The sequence below is a fragment of the Neomonachus schauinslandi genome, chromosome 2 (assembly GCF_002201575.2).
Source record: "Neomonachus schauinslandi chromosome 2, ASM220157v2, whole genome shotgun sequence".
NCBI lineage: Eukaryota > Metazoa > Chordata > Mammalia > Carnivora > Phocidae > Neomonachus > Neomonachus schauinslandi.
This window is the reverse complement of record NC_058404.1, coordinates 119,135,071-119,156,677: the sequence shown is the minus strand read 5'-3', so window position 1 is coordinate 119,156,677 and position 21,607 is coordinate 119,135,071. Positions and strand designations below refer to the sequence as shown.

Here is a 21,607-nt window from a genome sequence, read left to right as displayed (position 1 = left end):
AGCTTTTTCATGAAAAAAAAAAAAACAAAACAAAACCCAACAACGTTGTAACCATTTTTTAATTGAATTATAATTAACATACAATGCTGTATTAAGTTCAGGTGTACAACATTGATTCAATAATTCTATACATTATTCAATGCTCACCATGATAAGTGTAGTCACCATACAGTGTTATTACAATACTATTAACTATATTCTCTATGCTGTACTTTTCATCTCTGTGACTTATTTATTTTATAACTGGAAGTTTGTATTCCTTAATTCTTTTTCTATTTCATCATTCCTTGAAAATTTTAGTTTCTTTAATTTTGTTTCCTATTATATGATTCACTTATATTTATTTACCCAGAGACTGTTTCTAAATTTCATGTCCTCTTACTATTAACCTGGAATTTGGTGAAAAAAAAAATCTACATTTAACCTAAAAAATATCACTCAAATTGCCAATACTGCTAGTTCATTATAAGTTTCTTAGGCCCATGCCAAATATCATTGCTTATTTTAAGAAAGATTTTTTACTTAAACTAAGAAGACAGTACTTAATTTTGAGTGATAACATCCGTTAAGTATAAACACTTGATTATTTTTCTTTTATATAATTGATCAACAGTATAGTTCCGAATCTAAAGTCCTTTTAATGTAAGTTACTGAAGCCAAATTTCCTTCCTACCTTGTTTTCATTTATAATGGTGTAAAATTTTAAAATTAGTATCCATGTACAGACCAATGCAGAATTGTACAAAATAGTTGAATAATTTGAAATAGAAGTAAAATACAAATTAATACCTTTTTCTTAAAAACCTTCCATTTTTCATATTCCCATTTTAATTTTATATGCTTGCAAATTGTGGTTTATTTTAAAACTATTCATTTGCAGTGAGTTCATTGTCTTTTATGTCATCTCCCTACAATGATTTCAGAAGAGGTTAGAAAGAGATTAATATATTTAAAGAATCTGATTCTTGTGAACAATGACATAATTAAAAAGGGCTTGTTTTCATTAATATGCCATTAATAGGAAAGACATGAGGGGTGAATTTTCTTCATAACCAGGTTCACTGTGGACAGGAGGGGCCTGCCTTCCCAGCAAAGAGATCAAAATCACAAGCTCCAGCCTCCATCAATGATGACAGGATTACCTGTTACATAGGCAGACTGCAATGATAAACACAAGGAGACAGAACAATTAACCAGGTTTAACACAGGTTGTGTTTCAATTTTCCCCTGACTGAGATAGCTAAACAATGTATTCATGGTAATAGGAATACTCACCTAACAAACATTTTAGGAAAATCTGAATTAAATTTTGGATGATTTGAAACAGCAGCATGTTCTTGTGATCTGGAGTTAACTGGCCTCTGGCTAGTGTTTTAGCACAAAAGTCACATTCTAAGCAGGTGTTTGGTGTCAGAATCAGAAAATTAAGTTTAGTGATATGCAGCCACTCCCTAAATTAGGATAAAGTATAGGCTAAAATACTACATTTTCATTTTGAAATTCAGAACTATTCTAAAGTAGCTGAGTTTTATGCCATTAATAAATTTTTGAACATCAAGTGTCTGTCATAAAGTGGTCATGTCAATTACCAAACAGAATTTTTTATATAAGATATTGTATATTTAGTTGATTGAAATACATAGGTATTTCCAGGAGATGAAGCACCCTAAATGTGTCTTTAAAATTTATATGAATGATAATTACTACATCTGTTAAGCTATGAAAAAATATTCTACACTAGTTTCAGATATCCAAATCTGTACAAAACTAAGGGAATTTAAAAAATTACTTTTTTTTTCCATGGAATTTTTCGTTTTCCAAAGAAATAAAGCTGAGATAATCCTTGTGGTAGGGGTTTAAAAATCTTTTAACTTAAGCGTGGATAGTAAATTTGTGTTCTTACTTTTACATTTATCTAAAGCCTGAGACAATGGAAGAGGCAGGAAGGAAAAACATAGTATGAGAACAGAAATTTTTTTTTTTTTTTTTTTTTTAAAAATTTTTTTTTTTTTTTTTTGAGACAGAGAGAATGAGAGAGACAGAGAGCACATGAGAGGGGGGAGGGCCAGAGGGAGAAGCAGGCTCCCTGCCGAGCAGGGAGCCCGATGCGGGACTCGATCCCGGGACTCCAGGATCATGACCTGAGCCGAAGGCAGTCGCTTAACCAACTGAGCCACCCAGGCGCCCGAGAACAGAAATTTTTAAACTTCAATCTATGAAAACTGATCAAATACAGTAGATAAACTAGGGGGTTATCAGACACTTTACCAAGAAATGACCCCAATTCCTCAAAGTTTTTTTTTTTTTTTTTTTTTTAAAGCAAGCTTTCTGTTACACATATAGGACTCCTCTGGGTTCCTCTAAAAGTCCAAAGGTCTTTTGATTGCACATTTCAAGGCAGAACATTTCCAAATATTTGGTAACCTAAGCTCTGGCTAAACAAGGGCAGTTTAGCTCCTCAGCAGCACCTCCAAATCAAATGAGCTCTTCTGTAGATACAGAGTCAGAGAGACCACAAATGCCAATAAACTTGTTCTATTAGTAATTTGTTTAGCAATTACTGCAGCGACTAACAACTGTCGTTAACAGTCCCGAGAAGTGGTAACTTCTATCACTAAAACATTTCAACCACTGTATTTGTCACATTCACCAACTGCCTGGTGTGTACCAAGTTACTGTAAAGAAGAGCTAATGCATCAGCAACACACCTCCTCACTTCTACCTGGGTCCCTTTCTTCCTCTCTCCTCATACACTGCAGTTCCCTGATCATGTAACATGCAAATACATAAAACAGAGAGGGATGTTCTTGTGCTCTATACCTTATAAATGTAGCTTCTGCTTTTGTAGTTGTGTGCCATTTAAGAATATATACAATAGCCATTAAGGAAGAAACTGGTTACTAAATAGTTGCAAAGTGGAAAGAGACAGAAATAGGAATTTCCATACGTGATGACAAACAAGAATTCATAGAAAAAAAGAGCCAGTAGGATTCTCTTAAACTAAAAATACCAGATGCCAATTCTGTGTCTTCTAGAGACAATTACATCTGTTTAACTCTCTCCCCATTTCACCTGAAGCTCTCATAATTTTGGAGGTTCATTTCTTGACTTACGTTTAGTCAGGCTTTCCCCAATTATAATATTTGAAAGCAACTGTCTCATAAAATTGAGCAATTTAATTTTTTCAATGCTCCATGTCATTTGCTACAAGATTTAGTGACATGTAGTGTTGAATGAGGAATAGTTGGCGGCTCGGATCACGTGGTCTGTCTTTGAGCAAATTAAATCACAACTTACCCCTATCTTGTAAATGCAACCTCTTAGCGTATATATGTTGCAACTCTCTAACATGACATTTTGATAAGCAAATCGTGGCCAAATGAGGATAATGAACTCCCTGGGAAGAATAGTGCTTACTTCATCAGAAGCTAAGTACACACACAGCAGGGCTATTTCTTCTGGGGTTGCAAATCTTCCAGTCTTCTGTCTCTTCAGGAAATAGTTCCGTGCCTGAGACAAGAAACCATACCAGGTATCAGTAATGTGAGGTGAAGTGTGAACTCCTCAGGAGGTCAAAGACGAGGAATCTATAGAGGTTCCAGTGGCGTGCTGCCTTGATTAATCATGTATGATACATGAGAATATCATTAATATCATTAATTGTGGACCAAGTAGGACTATGGTGACTTTCAAGATACTCAAACTATGTGTTATGTTAAACCTACACACACTGTATCAGATCAGTTAAAGAGGAGGGCTTTTTTTTTTTTTTAAATTTTTGAAACTGATAAAATACACATAATGTGTTATTTATCATCTTAATCATTTTTAAGTGTAGAGTTCAGTAGTGTTAAGTACATTCACATTATTGTGCAACAGATCCCTAGAACTCTTTTCATCTTGCAAAACGGATACTCTATACCCATTAACCAATAACTCCCTGTTCTCTCCTCCCCCAGCTCCTGGCAGCCACCCTTCTCTCTGTCTCTATGAATTTGTCTACTCTAGGAAAGGAAGAGGACACTTTTCAATCAGAAGATTTCAACACAATTTAAAATAGTAGATATACCTCTTCGGGATTTGGTCTGGCTTGTATTCTTTCTTGCAGAGATGGGCTATCAACCGTTCCTAAATCAAAGGGGGACATTCAGCTTGGTTAATTACTCAAACTGAAAAAGACATTGACAAACTTTAAACTTCTTTCAATATGACACAACCATCAGTGAAATCCTTCTCCATGACTTTGAATGATAATTTCACCTCCATTTTCTATGATTTTTAAAAATACAGATCTTAATTCCTTGTGACATGAGGCAAGGACTCTGGGTGAATTGCCCAGCATTCCTGAGACATATTTTAGTCACAGTACATTGACATGACACTTTATGGATTTTAAGCACTTTTACATGTATTATCCCAGTTACTCCTCAGAACAACCCTGAGATGTCCATACATTCATATAAGTACTTCACCAGTACAAGAACCCAGGATGCCTTAATGATCTCAAACCATTCTTTGCTGTCAGGTTCACTCTGGGGATCCTCAGAGATGGTGCCATGCTTGTCATGGTCCTCAGTATATTAGATGGTTCTACATTTTCCTCATTATCTTGCCTATTTTCATTGGTTTTGAATTCCTATTTTTAACCACAGCTTCATGTTTCTCATAAAAAATATAATTTGAAATTATTTCACTTTAAAAAAAAGAATGATGCTAAAATTTTTTAAAATCCCGCTTGGTTCAAGCTCCCACAGAGCAAGTTGCCCAGATTTTTTTATTAATTTATGTCATCTGTGAATTGTCTTTAGAAGGCCTTTTCTGTGGGGGGCTGACAGTTCTCTGGGCAACCACATGATACCTGTAAGGTCATAACAAATGATTTTACAGTCATACCCTCTGGTCCTGAGAGTGCCATCGGGTCGATGTTTACCAGGAAACCATTTCTCAATTTTAGCATCATTTGTCATTTCTCTGGAGAAGGTGGGAATCTTCAAAGTCAGAAAGTTCTGGCTCCTTTGTGTTTAACACCATTTCTTTAGGTCACCTGTCTCCTTTCACATTTCACCATAAGTGGGCAGCCCTTTCGACACTCAGGGTAGAAAACTGCCTTTACTAGATCACCCAGTTCATTAGGAACATTTTCTACCTTCCACATCACTGTGGGCAATAGTGTTGATAAACTTTCTGGAGCCACGTAACAAAGATTCCCTTGTACCCAGCTTCCAATAATATTTTCTTCACTTCTCTCACCCATAGCCTCCTAACAGCCCAGGATCCTACCAACAGTATGCTTAAGACACCTAAGCTTTCACTTAACAATATCCTCAAAATCCAGTTTTAAAATACAACTTTGATACCTTCCTACCACTCAGACAAGTGAGCATCATCTCTTTCATATGGCTGCTGTAAATGGCTATTATCTGAAACCACAGAGCAAGCCTATGCTTTCTACTTAGTTCCACTGTCCTGGCTCCACTGTGTCCGTGGCCCAGACCGACACGGCGTGCCCCCGTCTACACAAGCCTGGTGTGGAAGAGTTGTGACTACACCACCATCAGCACCATCCCAGACACACTCATCCCTTGTCAGGTTTTCTCTGTGACTGGCTCTTGAGTCATAGCTAGTTCCTTGTTCCAGACAGTTTGATAATATATTTTCCAATCTTCTGAAAAGTCCAGCTGCTAAAAACAACTACATTTTCCAAATCATTTTGCCATTTATTCCACTGGGTAAATGGTACCCCAAATAGCTAGAGTCAGGTGTCACCAGTGGGTATGTTAAAACCCAGTGAAACCATCTTGCCTGTATCCTCTTTTTTCTTGGTGTTACCTAGGTTTACCCTTCTAGTCCAAGAAAACTTAGAACACCTCCGTCATGGATATTCTGCAGCTTGAAGGGTATTCTGTATTCCTCTTTTAAACTGATAAGTCAGCAAGGGGAGACCATGGTGGAATATATAAAAATCTTGTGTGGAACTTTCCAAATGACACATGGTTTTCCCCATCAACTCTTTCCCCAGATTCTAGCATGCACTTTAGGTTTCGAAAAGTTCCATGGGTAACTGCGAAATGCTTCTTCTCTCCAACCCCCCAATACCAGTTGTGAACCCCTGAGGGCCGCCTTGATCCTGGAAATGTGATATTTAAATCCTTTTCAGAGAAGCAGCTAGTAATTCTTCTTAGGCTCCCTTTTGGGTCAGTGGAACCCAGTGGAAGGGCATATCTACTTCCTAGACATACCCACAGTTATTAAGAAAATAAGTTATTCCTATGAAATAAGTTACAGAATGCTTTTGTTTGGACAGATCGAATGTCCTGTCTACTAAGTTCTGCTTTTCTTCTTTCCTTTCTATGGGAGGTCAGCATACATTTTGGTAAAAAGCCAGATAGAGAAGGATAGCCTGGGTGGCTCAGTCGTTAAGCGTCTGCCTTCAGCTCAGGTCACGATCCCAGGACCCTGGGATCGAGCCCAGCATCGGGCTCCCTGCTCAGTGGGAAGCCTGCTTCTCCCTCTCCCGCTCCCCCTGCTTGTGTTCCCTCTCTCGCTGTCTCTCCCTCTGTCAAATAAATAAATAAACTCTTAAAAAAAGCCAGATAGAGACTATTTTTCACTTTGAGAACCATTTATTTGGTCAATTACAACTGCTTAACTCTGCTTTGTAGCAGGAGTGAGGTCATAGCCAATATGTATGCAAACTGGGTGTGGATGTGTTAGAATACGACTGTCTTTACTACACAGGTGGTGGGCCAGATTTCTCCTGCAGGCCACAGTCTGCTGGCCCTCTTTTGATAGCATCAAGGAGGGTGTTAACCCCTCCTTTTTATTTATGGGTCACCCCAGGTGATTGACAAGACTCAGTAGCTCCCTATGTTCTGGGAAGCTGCTCTTACTTTCTTCCTGTGGTCCTATGAGCATGGTCTACTTTCCATCTTTCCCCTGACAAGGGCATCTCTGGTCTGCTTCCTAAACACCAAGCTCTGGCCAGTTGTGTGTCTTGGCCATGAGATTTGGAATTGTTCCACACACATGAATACCATTTAAACCCTTTGCATCTGTGGTTCCTTCCTAATGACTAAGAATCTCGTTCCCAACCTACTGTTGGGCTGTTATCTTTTTTTTTTTAAGATTTTTATTTGAGAGAGAGTGAGAGAGAGAGAGAGAGAGAACAAGCATGAGAGGGGGAGGGGCAGAGGGAGAAGCGGGCTCCCTGCAGAGCAGGGAGCCCGACCTGGGGTTCGATCCCAGAACTCCAGGATCATGACCTGAGCCGAAGGCAGACACTTAACCAACTGAGCCACCCAGGCGCCCCTGTTGGACTGTTATCTTAGTAAGCCTAGACCCTTGTTCATTTAAGCTTTTCCCCAATGACAGGATCCAATATAACGTGGTAAACAAGCTTCCGTGGATGGGTTGCGCAGTGGCAGCCCTGTGGTGCCCGCCTCACCTGGACACACGCAGTTGCACCTGATCCCCTGCTGGATGAAGTCTGTGGCCACGGACTTCGTGAGGCCAATCACAGCCGCCTTGGTGGCGCTGTACACACATCTGTTCATAACTCCTGAGGTGAAAGGAAGACTCAACAATCGAAGGAACAAAACAACAGTCTCCTTGAGGAAGGGAACACAACTGACTGTCCCCAGGAACCACTGTCCTGTTTCCTGCCATCCCACCCTTTTTAAAATTTGGTGTCAGGTTTTCTCCCTGAAGAGGGCCGGTTTCTGACTGTGGGAAAATAATATCGTTCCTGGCACAACTCAGTCGAGACTGAGGCGGTGAGAACCTGCACTTAGGTGATGGCAGCGGTCTTAGGTTTTCATCATCGGTGGGCAGAACCCTTGGGCGGATTCCAAAAGAGAATCAGGGGAAAGAACAACAGAACAAACACCAGACCAAAAAATGAAGAGGCCTGTGGCCTCTCTTTGCCTTCCTGTTTTGGACAGGCTCACGGGTGTTCTTGAGTTGAGAAGGGACGCCACCTCTGCGGTAACTCTTTCATTTGAAGTGTGCAAGTCCGTCTGCCGGACTGTGATGTCATTTCCATTTGGCACTGCAGTCCCGGCTCTTGGACTTGACTTGTGTTTGGGGCCCAGATCAGCCGACCTGGGGAAGCACTCCCCCATATCAGTGGTGCCAGCGCTTTGCACAAACCCAGCTGGTAATACTGTCACACTGCAGAAGATGTGCACTTGCCTGACCCTCCCCCTTGTGGACCATGAGGGGCACATAGTGTTCGATACATCTTTCTTGGCTAATTAAATGGATAAATATTTCCTTCTTCCGGCTTGATTTTCATGTTCACATCCATTAGAAGGAATACAAGGAAGGGCAAATGACACAAATTTATTTTTTACGACTGGTTTACAACGAAGGCAAAAAAGACTGATAATAAGGAACTTAATACCAATTTTTTAAAAAGTGGTTTTGAAATTATGTGTGGGCTTTATAATCTCTGCTATGCTCATTGCAAAAACCCACAGCTCGTGAAGGTACGGGGGTCTGTGCATCGTGATTCCCAAAGGAAAACAGACCTACCTTTGACGCTGGATGCCACAGACGACATGTTGATAATGTTGCCAGATTTCTGTGCAAGCATCTGCCAAAACAAAACAAATACAAAAAAAAAAAAAAAAGCCACTCTGTAAGATAAGAATGCGACCTCTTTAGAAGATTTGCATTTACTTATGGTTTGCAGAAGCATCTTACTAGCTATTAACATGAAGCGCTGTTAGGCAGTCTTAACAGTCTCACCCAGTCATTACGCACTCACTGGCAGGAACATTTCCCAGGGGGATTACCGCCTTCCTTTGGCACAAAAGCATCAGCAAGACCAAGAAGGAACTCTGAGCTAAATGAAAAGTTAATGAACATTAATCGTTACTTTGTATTCCTGCTGTTGGAGAACTCTTACTTTGTTTGACACATGTTTGTTGAAGACGTACTATGATCAGATACAGTGGTAGGTCCAGGAGTTTGGAAGAGAAATGACACACTCCCTGCCTATAGAGAGCTGCCAGCTGACTGGAGGGTTGACATAACCAGCATCTGGCAACAGACAGCAGAGACCTCCAGAGAGGGGAATCGGGGTGGCGGGAAGGGACCAGTCCAGGTTGCGGGACACGCAGAGGAGGGTTCCTAAGGAGGAAAGAGGTGGGCTGATTTTTGAAAACCGAAGTATTAGCCAGAAAAATAGAAAGGTGTTTTAAGAAGCAAGAACCACGCGTATCGAGGCTGTATCGTGGAACTGGAAGGAAGGGATGGGTCTGGTTGGAATGCTAGGCGTGGGAGGAATGAGGCTGCAGAGGCCAACGGGAGCTAAGTTTAGGAATTTGGGCATCACCCCGAGGGCACTGTGGTGGTGACAGTGAGGGGTTTAATGCAGAGCAGCGGCATGTTTACATCTGGGGAATACTAAGGTTACTTCGGCACCATGTTGAGGAGACCCACTGGAAGCTGATAGAGTGATTTCGGAAAGGACTGATGAAAGCAGAGATGCAGAAATGTCTGTGGGCAACAGGGGTGGAGATGGCTTAGGTAGTAAGTGCAGGACGTGGTAAATGGTTATACGCAGTGAGGCCTGCCTCCCTCATCGAAGAAGTGTTTCCTAAGAACACTTCCCTCAGAATTCCCCCAAAGTGTGAAGGTCTGAAGACGAGGGTCTGTGGCTGTTTTGTCCTCCTACATGGTACACAGTAGGTGGACCATACACTGTGATGAATCAAAATCTCTTGAGGTGCTAGTTCTTTTTTAATTAATTAATTACTTTATTTAGAGAGAGCTTGAGTGGGGGTAGGGGCAGAGGGAGAAGGAGAGAGAGAATCTTAAGCGGACTCCCTGCTGAGCGCAGAGCCCTACAAGGGGCTTGATCTCACAACCCTGAGATCATGACCCGAGCTGAAATCAAGAGTCAGACGCTTAACCGACTGCGGCATGCAGGCACCCCGAGATGCTAGTTTAAAGTGCAGGTTGCTGGGCCCTGCCCCAGACCTAAACGAATAATATGATGAATAAAAAAGCTACTAGGAATTAAAAATGTTTTCAGATGAACGTATACTTAAGTATAACATGTATGTGTGTTTTCCAGGGCATGTAGGTAGGTCCGGAGGCATGGAGACCCATGAATGCTTTGGGGGCAGGAGCAACACCTGAAGAGCACTCCTGCCCGATGGGCACTACCTTCTCATTGAAATCAGGCTCGGAGGAGGACCATAAACAAGGCGGGGCTGGTGGACACGGAGAGTGGTCAAGACTTACAACAAACGCTAGGAGGAAATGGAAGACCACCACCAGAGAACAGAGGAAGGAAAAGCAGGACATGCTGTGCCATGACAGTCAAGTAAAAAGTTTCTAAGAAGGATGCGTCTCAATAGTCAGTGTAGAGGGAGAAGTCGCTTCTGCTTCGGTGAGTTGCTCTAGCCGCTTTCAGACCAAGAGGTGCAGGAATGGAGGTGAGTGACTGGTCCAGGGAAGAGGCTGCCAAGATGATAGGTCTCCCTATAGTATTCCCTTCCTTTCTGTTTTGATACTTAGTTACTATTTGCACCCAAGAGCAGAGAGTAAAACAACCTAAGGCATTGTGTTGGATGGATTAAAGAGTGCAAGGGGAGGCTGAGGCAACCCAACCAAGTCAAGGACAGCAGCAGGGGTGAAAGTATTGAACCCAACTTGTTTGTGCGATAAACAGGATCATATGAAATGGGGTCCTCAGAAAAAAAGACCAGGAAAATTAGTCATGGCTTGAAAACAAAGCCTTAACATTATTCTTTCTTACCCAACTTTGCAAATAACCCATTTTTACTTATTTTTAATTTTTTTCCAGTTTTATTGAGCTATCATTGTCATATGTAACCTGTTTTTAATACCTATAGAATACATATACCCCAACTGAATATATAAAGATGAGCTATGAAGTAAGTTCAGTCTCTCATCTTCAGAAATGCAGCAATTCCTCAGGCAAAACTTTAGAATATAGTCACTAGGAGACGCTAGTGCTGCCCCTGACACTTGTTCCACCCATTCGACAAGGTCTGTCTGCTGGTTCTAGAGCCCTGTCCTTGCCTCCTTCCATGAGGTCTTCTCCACACCAGCTCAGTGCCTGCTGGTAGAGTGTGTGTGCTCCTCCTGACTCCCCATGCGACAGCCCTCTCTGGCAAATACGACTTGGCAACTATAAAGTGAAGTGCCTAGTACGTGGTGATCCTCCATACGACTGACCTCCCAGAAGCTCAGGGAGGGGCTAAGAAAGAACTCTGAAAAACTCCCTCTAGCTGTAGATTTAGTCCTACCCTAACCCAGCTCTTCTGTCCCCACTGAGCTCAGCTCCTAAACCTGGCAGACCTTGGTTTCTTGGGTCTTTGGTGATTCCATGTTTGACCTCTACCTGGACTGACAACCTAGATTCATTTATGCATTCAACAAATACTTGCCAAAGCACCTCTATGTGCTAGAGAATCTTTTAAGATACAGCAAAGGGGAGAAACCTCCACATAGCCGAGACCTTCCTGACTTCGGATTTTGCACTGACCTCTTCTTACAATATTTTCAACTTGTTCTTTGCCTTTTGACTTAAATTCCAGTCTTGGAATGGTTTTCAGTATGTCTACCCATGAACAAAAATTTCCAAAAGTGTTTCTATGTTCTGACCACCTGACTTTTCAGGTCTGCCTGGACTCTAAATCCTGGCTTCCCCTGGAAAGTTCTAACCTGGAAATGTGCATCACAGCTAATGAACCCAGAGGATCCGACAGGGATCGTGTAATTTTTTCACCCTCGTTTTAAATAGAATAGAACACAAGTGCCATCTCCCACGGTGCACGGTGAAGGAGGGCCAGAGTTCAGGCTGTGAAGCCAGAGTCCGAAATCTGGGGTCAGGCTGGTTACTGTCACTTTCAGAAGTGGCATCGACTCCTTCTGATTGCCCATCCCAATCATTACTATCTCTTGGGATGTTTTACAAATGGGTGTTACTGGCTCATATGGATTATTGTTAAGATGTTTTAAATCATAGGTAAACTCACTAATTTGCAAGTTAGTGTTTGATATTTCAAAAGTTAACGCTTATTGAGAAGTTTAAATTTCAGCTCCACTGGACTATATCCCACCCTTGCTGCCTTCACTCACATTTGTAAAGCATTTCAGACATGAAGTAGGCTGGTTATGCACACGTGACAGCTTACCCCCTGTGACCTAAGCTTTCTCCTTTTACCAGAGCCTCTGCTTCTCTCCCATATTCTAGGATCAGTCTTCAAAAAAAAAATAATCCAAGTTCCAAATAACATAGATTCTCATGAACTCCAAATAAGCAGAAAAAATGAGATTTATATTAAAAAAATTTGCTAGTGCAACATCCCATGGACCCACTGAGAGATCCTTTCTAGGTGCTAAACAAGCAGATTAAAACAAATTCCTTTGTTTCCAAGTCAGGTTTTCCTAATTTTCCTTTTGATGTTCATCTTGACATTAGGTTGAATGTTTAGAGCAAAGCATCGGCCCTGCGTTGCCATTAGAAAGCTCTTTTCTGTGCTGGGTTGGCAGCATTCAGTATGTCCGTCATCTAATCTGGCTGGGATGGAAGAGAAGAATGCTCCCCTGCATTTCACTAGGGTTCAGTTGACAACCTTGGACTGAGCTAGTTCTGTGGTACTCAGTCAACCCCTTTCATTGTCTGAGCTTGTGCTGTCTGCTTACTCTTGGCTTGTCAGTTCATTTGAACTCAATGTTTTTCATATTTATACTCCCCTCTCCCCAGAACACCTAGTGCGCGCTTTATGTCAAAAGGCATTTAATGCTTGTTTGTAAAATAAAATGAAAAACATTGATGAGCTGTGTGAAGGCTGTGGAATTCAAGGGTAGCCGACTCAGGAGGCATGCTCTCTCTTTAGCATACACTGGCTCTCACCTCTCTGGTACCTCTGTGGCTCAGCTAAAAACAAGAAGAGTATCAGGGAACAGAAAAGCAATGGGGGTACGTCTATCCTGAGAGCATGTGCCTAGATACTGAAATTCAAGAAGGGGCCCAACTTCCAGGGTTCAGATCCTACTCTACCCACTTGATAGTTATGTGACCTTGGGCAAGTTATCTCACCTCCCAGTTTTATCCTCTGTACAGTGGATGTGATAAAGTAGTACCTACCTCATCACATTCTTCTGGTTCTGCATGCCTCCTTGCTGTCCCTCTCCCTGGGACCCTCTTCCGAATATACCTGAATGGCTAGCTCCCTCATTTCACTTAGACCTCTATGAAAATTCCAGCTTCTCAGTGAGGCCCTCCTGGACTTTACTGATATCCTAGCTTCTTTTTCTTCGTAGTACTTCTAATCACTCCCCAAGTTATATGTCTCATTACCCATTATCCTGTCTCCTCAAAAATGGGATCTCCCTTATAGAAGGGACTTTGTTTAGTTTTCTGATGTGTCTTCTGCATCTAGAATGAGGGAGACCTGCAAATAGAAAGTGCTTAATATTTCTTGACTATTTCTTAACTGGAAGGTTAAATGAGTTAATTTATATTAAATGCCTTGATATAAATGTTCAGTACAGGTTTGTCATTATATTAGCTACTGTCACTCTTTGGCACATGTGAGGACCCTTTCTCGGTGCCCAGTGCGGAGACCTACTTATCCAGTGGTGCTTATTCTAGTGGTGGCGGTCCTTACTTTAGGAAGAAATGCCTTGATCATCAAGTACATGCTGCGGACATTGAGATTCATCGAGAAGTCCCAGTCTTTCTCCTCGCAGTCCAGGATGGTTCCGTGATGGACAAAACTGGAAGAGGGATTGATCAGTGGGGAAAAATGATCATTTAAGAAGATTTGTATTCCATTTCCTTACCATTTTTTTATTGTCGTACAATGAGACCATTGACCCTTCCCTTATGAAGATTTTAACAATTCGGAGTATCACTTAGTACATTAGGTTAATGAGTGTCTAACAACTTAAGCTAAATACATTTATTTGAAAACAACATCCTTCTTCTAAAAGAGAAAGGCAAAAGTCTGAGGCCACCCAACATAAGAATCTGGGCAGCAGCTGCACAGGAAATATCAAAAACAAACGTGAGCCTAGGACGCCCGCCCTGACTCCTATTTCAAGAGCTATAGTGCCCTCTGGTGGCACAGATTTAGTGTTTTCAAAGAGAAAATCAAATTGCAAGGAAAACCACTGTCTGCACATTTCAGGGTAGCAAAGAAATATTGCTATCATACGGTTCGAACATACTGAGTAAACAGAGCAGAACAAAACAAAACTCTTTAAGCAGGCTTCACTCCTTGTCAAGTCACACTCGTAAATAACCTGCTCATTCTTCCTATGACAGCAAGAACCACATGCTCTACTTCTATATCCCTTATGTTGCTGAAAATTTAATGTGAAGATGTTCAAAAACTAATTTCCTAACTGATTTTTTTTTGGTCATGGCTCTCAGTATATTCTCATATAAGGGATGAGCAGTTTATAAAATAGATTGCCATATATTGTTGCTTTAATTTAATTTCCACGCAATGTCACATATGACAAACTATAGACGGACTTTTTTTTTTTTTTTTTTTTGCTCTGAAGCATGATTAGGAAGAACAAAAATATATTAGGAGGCTCTGGAATTTTTCTATCAATGCGGCAGTACAAATATAACACTCCATAAGAAAAGGGGAATGTCACTTAGTTCCTGTGTAAACGTCCATTGTGCTCACCTCTACTGAGCTGCTCCTGAGTAGGAAAACTGCTAGCGCTACCTGTCGTCTGTGTGGTGGGTCCAGTTCCAGTCTCCCCACATTCGCACCTGATTCAGCACATTGGGTACCACCCCAGTAAGTTCAATTAAGCCACTCTCTTTGTGCTCTCTACAGAAGTGTAACACATAGACTTCTTTTGCTGGGTGGGGCTCATTGTCCCGATAAGAAACCCTGGGCTTGGGAGGTGTGTGGAGGACTGGCTAGAATGTTGTGCCAAAAAAATGGGGAACACCTGCATTTCAATAGGCTGAGTACTTGGTTTCTGGTAAATATGCTTTGTTTTAAAGACATCTACTGGAAAACAGTTTTTCATTTTATTTTATGTCTTAGTGGAGCATCCACAACCAGTCCATTGGTGTGAGCTGTTACCAGCCTTAAGAAGAGCAACAGTTCTGGATTACTACCAGTGCTCTTGAGTTGACCATAATTTCCCTTAGGACTCAAGCCCGTGTCCACTTCTATGGCTTTCTCACCTGCTGAATCTCAGAATAAAAATTCTGTCTAAACTCTAGCTGTATTTCCTAAGAAATATATAATGGTTCGTGATGAATAATTTTGCCATATTGTCAAAAGTGATTAAATAAGTCATAGAAAACTTTCTGTAAGGACAGTGAAATTAAAAAGTATGAATTACCCAGCAACATTAAAGAGAACATCAAGTCTCTCAATTTCATTGGCAAACTGGTCAATTTGTTTCTTCTTTGTGACGTCAAGGGTCCGAATTTGAATACCTGAAAAATAAAACAAGGACACGATTTACCTTTACTCATAAAAATGTTTAGCCTTGAAGATTTAGCTGTTCTGAAATGTGAAGACTGTAATATTTGTCCAGTTAGGCTTCACAGGATTGTTGGCCATTAGTAGGGTCTTAGAAATCTCAAGAATCTTATTAGTAAAAATCTTCAAGTCCTCCCCATCTTGAGCTCTGTATCAGATGCCTCTCAGTAAGCCAGCAGTAAGACCTGCAAGTGGGTCCTCTCCAGCGTTTCCTTTCCCCAGAGGTTGAATCACTGCTACAGTGATGTTGAATTCTGTCTGAGGTGCGGCGAGCTAAGAGATTGTTTCTATTTGTGCCCTTTACCTTTATGTCAATTCTTTTATTTACTAGAAATGACTTTGTTGGTCATGGGTATCATCACTTACGTCTGGACTAAACTGCAAGAAGAAACGAGAGGCCAGAAGAAGAGATGAAAACACTGACCGTGAGAGATCTGGTGCGGGATCTGAGAGAGACACGCTGTACTAGCTACTAAAAAAAAAACAAAACAAAAAACCAAACCAAAACAAAACAAAAACCCTAAACCAACAAATAGGCTTTTTGGTCATTTTTATGATTTTAAAAATAATATGGTTTATTTTATTCTTCCCTTTTGGATATAGAAAAGAAAGATTATAAATGAAGAAGGGAAAGACTAAAATTGAGTTTCAGAAGAACTTCCTTTGCTTTGTGCTTTTCTAGGACAGCAGCTTCCCTTAGACTTGTTGAAATGGTAACTCCACACGGTCTAATTCAGTTAACTAATTCAGTGAACTCAGTTGTGTTTGATCACGTAGTCAGTTCTATTTTGCCAAAACAGTTAACTTTCAAATGAATTCTATGTCCTGATTTCTTTCTGAGTAATGCCAATTGAAGCCCTCTGATGTTGGAATTAAGGTTCGGTGTGGTGCAGTGAGGGACAATATGCACCCAAACAAGTTAATCTCTTACAGTTTCTGATCATGATGTGATTTTAAGGCTGAGCTGTCTCCAGTATGAGCATTTGAAATGCAGCTAGTCTGAACTGAAATGTGCTGGAAGTGTAAAGTACACGTGCATTTCAAAGATTTGGTATAAGAAATGTAAAATATTGCATTTTTTATACCGTGTATGTTAAATTTTTTTTACTGTGTAAATTTTTTTAATACTGTGTATGTTAAAATTATAATATTTTAGATGTATTGAATTAAGTATATTATTAAAATTAATGTCACCTGTGTCTTTTTACTTGTTAAATGTAGCCACTAGAAAATTTACAATTGCATATGTGGCTCACATCATGTTTCTGTTGGACAGTGTTTCCCTCACAGAGAGGCACTCAAGTGGAAAGTCATCATTAAAAGTTAACGATAAGGGGGGGGCGCCTGGGTGCCTCGGTCGTTAAGCGTCTGCCTTCGGCTCAGGTCATGATCCCAGGGTCCTGGGATCAAGCCCCACATCGGGCTCCCTGCTTGTCAGGAAGCCTGCTTCTCCCTCTCCCACTCCCCCTGCTTGTGTTCCCTCTCTTGCTGTGTCTCTCTCTGTCAAATAAATAAAATCTTTAAAAAAAAAAGAAGTTAACGATAAGGGATGCTGGGTGGCTCAGTTGGTTAAGCATATGCCTTTGGCTCAGGTCATGATCCCAGGGTCCTAGATATAGCCCCAAATCGGGCTCCCTGCTCAGTGGGGAGCCTGCTTCTCCCTCTGCCTCTCCCCCTGCTTGTGTGCTCTCTCTGAGAAATAATGAAATAAAAGCTTAAAAAAAAAAAAGTTAACAATAACAGGGGCACTTGCTTGACTGGCTCAGTCGGTAGAGCGTGCAACTCTTGACCTCTGGATCATGAGTTCAAGTTCCACCTTGGGCTAGAGCATACCTAAAAACAAAAAGTTAGCAACTCTTAAATTTAAACATGTAATTTTGTAACTGAGGACTGAATCCTTCAACATGTTGCATAAATAAAATATTTTAGGTATACATCTTAGAATGTTGTTTATACATTTAAATATATAGATTTTTGTCTGTAGGTTTGCACAATATAGATTTGATATCAGAGAATCAGGCTCTAAAGAGAAGGCCAGTGGAACTGAGTGGGTAAGGAATTTTCTTTCAGCATCTGAGCACTATTGCTTTATAATACTTTGCAGAGTCTGAATCCCAAGTTCACACTGCCAACTTGCTTACCGGGGTACTCTTCTAGTTCCTGAAGTTTGGACTCATTGATATCCGTAGCGATGACTTTGGCACCTTCTCTTGCAAAAGCCTGGGAGACACAATATACAAGTAAATCCTTTGTTTATTTGATTTGATTCCATTCTCATGAATGGAAAGTCAGTTAGGCTTTCCCCCCTTATCTTATTTTCATTGTTTTCCCTATAAAATAGATGGAATTTCAAGCTCTCTACTCTCACTTCACCCTTCCCGTTGTTATTATTTTTATCATTAATTAGGACAACATGACATACATTGTGCTTGTCATCTAACTTTGTCCCTTTAAGCATTATGAAATAAAATCGTGTTTTTAAAAACTAGTTAATCTCTTACTGTTACTGACACCTCTCAAAATACTATTCTGTGATGTAATAGCCTGTATTTCATTTCTGAGCAAGTTTTTATTATTTTCCACTTCTTCTTATATTCCAAATAATAAGAGAAAATGGGTTATTTCAACACTTTTTCTCCTCAGACTATACTACTGTTTTCATAAATGTCAAATACTTTCATTAAAGTCAATACTTCAAATGCATTAATTAGCTCAGGTGGGGGTTATAATGTGCAAGAAGTTGGTATAAATTGGAAGGTAAAGGTAACCTGATAGTCTTGTAACTCTAGAGTCCTCTACCTGAATCGATGTAATTTCAGAAACCTATGCATTCCCGTAGGGCCCCTGCAGTAAATATATCATAGTGCAGAGAAACTGAGGCAGAGGAAGACATCTCTCAGAGTCAGAGGTTATCAGTGATGTCACATAATAAACATGGGAGGTGTTCATGCCTTCATCTTTTCCCCGGGGGTCAGGGATAGCGACTTTTCTTTTTGTAACTTAAGACAACAGAAGCACAAGATAAACAAGAAAAAAAAAAGTAGAGCAGAATTAAATGACTATGGGATCTGTCCACATAGTTCAATACCTCAAAGTTAGTAGGCAAACCACAGATGACAACTTACTATGGCAGCTGCCCGGCCAATCCCCTGAGCGGCAGCTGTCAGCACGATGACCTTCCCATCAAGTCGACCCATAATGGAACCTGCGGCTTAAGCTACAATGGCTGAGCACCTGGTCCTGTGCAGCGATGTCTAGAATGAACAGTTCAGTGAACTCTTTAAGAACTTAATGACAGCATTTCTGTACAAATCGTCCCATCATCTGAATTCTCCAAGAATGCTGACTCCAGATACCTAGCTGGGTATTATCAAAAACATTTAGCACAACCCACTGAAGTGATACATTGGACTTTAATCCACCAATTGGTTTCTTGAGTACTTAGAGAAGACAGCATCTGATACTGATAGAGCAGGGGCGGGAGTCCTTCCCCTCACTACCACCACCATTGTCCCCACTGTCCCTATATACAAACTGTTACAGCATTGTATGTGTCCTTACTAGTGGGGGCTGCTTCTTGATTTCTCTGCTGTAAACTTTTGTTGGGGTTTGCACTACCAATTGTCTATGGCTTTTCCTTGTCACTGGAAAGATTTCATGGTTGGCCTCAGAGTCATTGAACAAAAGAGCTGGAAAATCAAATCACGTCCGGTACTCCTATTTTATAGATGAGAAAAGTGATCTGACTTGCTCAAGGTCACAGACCCAGTTAATGATAGAGCCAGAACTAAGCTCAGGCCTCCTGACTCCTTTGCTATGTGAAATTTCACCCCACAATGCTGCTGATCCTCTCTTGAAGTTTCAGAGTGCTACCAGCAGTAATTTTCAGAATGGAGGACTGAGGAATTCTGACCTAGGGAAAATAAGATATGCATAAGATATTTGGTTCTTGGACGGTAGATCGCAGGATGAGAGGGAATGGCTAATGATGAGGTTGGGGGTAGTTAAGAGTCAAATGATGATCAACTGAGGCCGTCTTCAAGGAACTGAGTACATTTTCTCACCTCACTCTCCTTAATGGGTGCCTCTGATCTCACAAGTCAGACAATGGTTGCTTTGTCCCAAGGCATCACATCCCCATTCCAGGCAAAAAAAAAAAAAAAAAAAAGAAAGAAAAAGAAAAAAAGAAAAAGGTGGTTGGGAGGTGGTGGTGGGAAATAAAAAGCCAAAAGGCTTCCAGAGTGTCCCCACTTTCTTCAAGAAGCAAGGCTTCCTCAGAAATTCCAGTCTTCATTTCACAGGCCAGCTCTAGTAGCAGGCGCTAGGAATTTGAGAGTTTTGTTTTCTAGCCTCTATAAAGAGAAAAGCTGGGGCAGGGAGGGTAGCGAGCCCACTTAAATGGTACATGTACAGTTAACCTACACAATCACCCTGCTCAATTACCTGCCTGATAAAGTACAGGTAGCTAGCTAGTCTTGCCTAGAGGACTCACATGATCTAGTCCATTCTGTTGGAACCTATCTCTGTTCTCCCCAGCCAACCTTGGCTTTTTGCTGTAACCAAGCCTCCGGGCTTTATCTAAGCTCGGAATGCTGAGGGGCCAGTTAATCCTGTGGGCAATGGGCACCAAAGGACTGATGGAAAGAGTGTGACACAAGCAGACACGTATTTCAGAAAGACCACTGTGGAGCAGTCCCGGCGGGGGTCGGGGGCTGGTTTCCTGGGGAGGGTGTGTTGTGGCCTGAGGGGCCACCGGTGAAATTGCAGGGAGGGAGGGGATGGAGACGGGAGCAGGACGAGCGCAGCGTTTCAGACAGGAGGCTGGGCCTGGACACCAGTGCACTACCTTCAAAGGGATCATGTGGTCTGCGCCGTGTCCCGAGGTGTGAACTCAAACCTAGGCCTCGGATTGCAGGTCCAAGAGAAGACCTCGTGGGTCGCGCTGTTCCTGCGGTCTCGGGCGGGCGCCCTCTAGGTCCGCACGCGGCCGCGCGGGCTGTGCGCTGAGGCCGTGCGCGAGTTCGCACCCACGCGAAGGCGGTCCCACTTTGCGGGACACAGAGACCTTGCGGACCCTCCCGCCACCGCACGGCCCTGCCGGCGGCCCTCGCTCCCAGCCCCGCGGTGGCTGGGGCCTCCCTCGGGGGGTCGGACGGCCGGTTCTCTCATTTCCTCTGGCACCAGCATTTTCTCTAGTACACGCTTGCACGGTTAACTCTGTGTTGGAGTTTTGCTTCTCAGAGGGCCCTACTAACAAGCGGCTCCAGGGACCTGCTTACAGCTTCACCAATGATGTTCTCGGAGCAAGTCTGCATTTGTTATGCGCCCCGGAGGCTGGGCTTTTACAGTGCCCGACCTCCACTGATGCCAGGGAGTTGCACGGTTTTGTTTTGCTTTTTTTTTTCTTTATTCTTACACGAGTGATACATTTTCACTTTAAACACGTAAAGAGTTGAGAGATATATATGCTTTAGAAAGTAAGAGACTCCAATAACCCCCCCCCCCATCTTGGGCATGGTGTATTAAAAAGCTATTATTTTGCCCCCCGTCGTTGAATGGCACGGAAGGCACGTACCAAAGGTTTCCCCAGGAATCGCTGACACCGGAGAGGCGCTTACTGAACAACTGCTCAAGCACAGAGCAGCCGCTTCGCTCACTCTGAAATCTCCTCCTCGCTGGCCTTGTCTTTCTGGGGCCAAATTTTGGGGCCAAAGCCTCACTGCTGCAATAAACTACACTATCAAACTCAAATGAATTTATTTGGGAAAATGAGGGCAAGCGTGACCTGAAATGGGAAAATGAGGCAACTCTCAATTAATGCAACGTGAAAACCACACTGAGAAACTTACATATATCAAACTTCAAACTTGTTAAAAACACACCCTTATCTTGATCTAACTGCTAAGATTAATCTTGAAATAGGTACCTTGCAGAACAAAGCAAATCTAAACCTCCCCCTTTCCCAGTCTGAAGTGTCATTTAAAAAATATTAGGAAAACTTACTTTAGAGCAGCAAGTGGATGTCGTCCTCCAGATCCCTGGGCGAGCAACAAACTTGAAACCTTTGTACAGAAGCAAGTCAGGCGCTTAATAATGCATGTCGG

General features: G+C 41.8%; 1 protein-coding gene across 2 annotated transcripts; it reads right to left on the bottom strand.

The window, feature by feature from the left end:
* Positions 1–256: 256 nt before the first annotated feature.
* BDH2 (3-hydroxybutyrate dehydrogenase 2) lies at positions 257–21,607 on the bottom strand. 2 transcript variants are annotated; one of them, XM_044912657.1, is made up of 10 exons: positions 21,507–21,607; positions 18,629–18,720; positions 17,645–17,723; positions 15,361–15,457; positions 13,653–13,761; positions 8,533–8,593; positions 7,445–7,558; positions 4,070–4,128; positions 3,418–3,510; positions 257–1,158 (listed from the first exon to the last, which is right to left on the bottom strand). In XM_044912657.1, exons 2-10 carry the CDS (start codon positions 18,698–18,700, stop codon positions 1,105–1,107), a joined length of 738 nt encoding a protein of 245 aa, XP_044768592.1. In that variant the 5' UTR covers positions 18,701–18,720; positions 21,507–21,607; the 3' UTR covers positions 257–1,104. The 2 variants fall into 2 exon arrangements, with proteins under 2 accessions (XP_044768592.1, XP_021536045.1); XM_021680370.2 differs by having other exon boundaries at positions 18,629–18,757; positions 21,507–21,548.

Excerpts from the sequence above, each read along its gene's own strand:
- BDH2 (XM_044912657.1), bottom strand. The coding sequence starts at position 18,700 with ATGGGTCGACTTGATGGGAAGGTCATCGTGCTGACAGCTGCCGCTCAG. Across the intron at positions 15,458-17,644 it reads GGAACTAGAAGAGTACCCCG|GTATTCAAATTCGGACCCTT; the intron begins GTAAGCAAGTTG and ends TTTATTTTTCAG. Across the intron at positions 4,129-7,444 it reads GTGCAACTGCGTGTGTCCAG|GAACGGTTGATAGCCCATCT; the intron begins GTGAGGCGGGCA and ends CCTTTGATTTAG.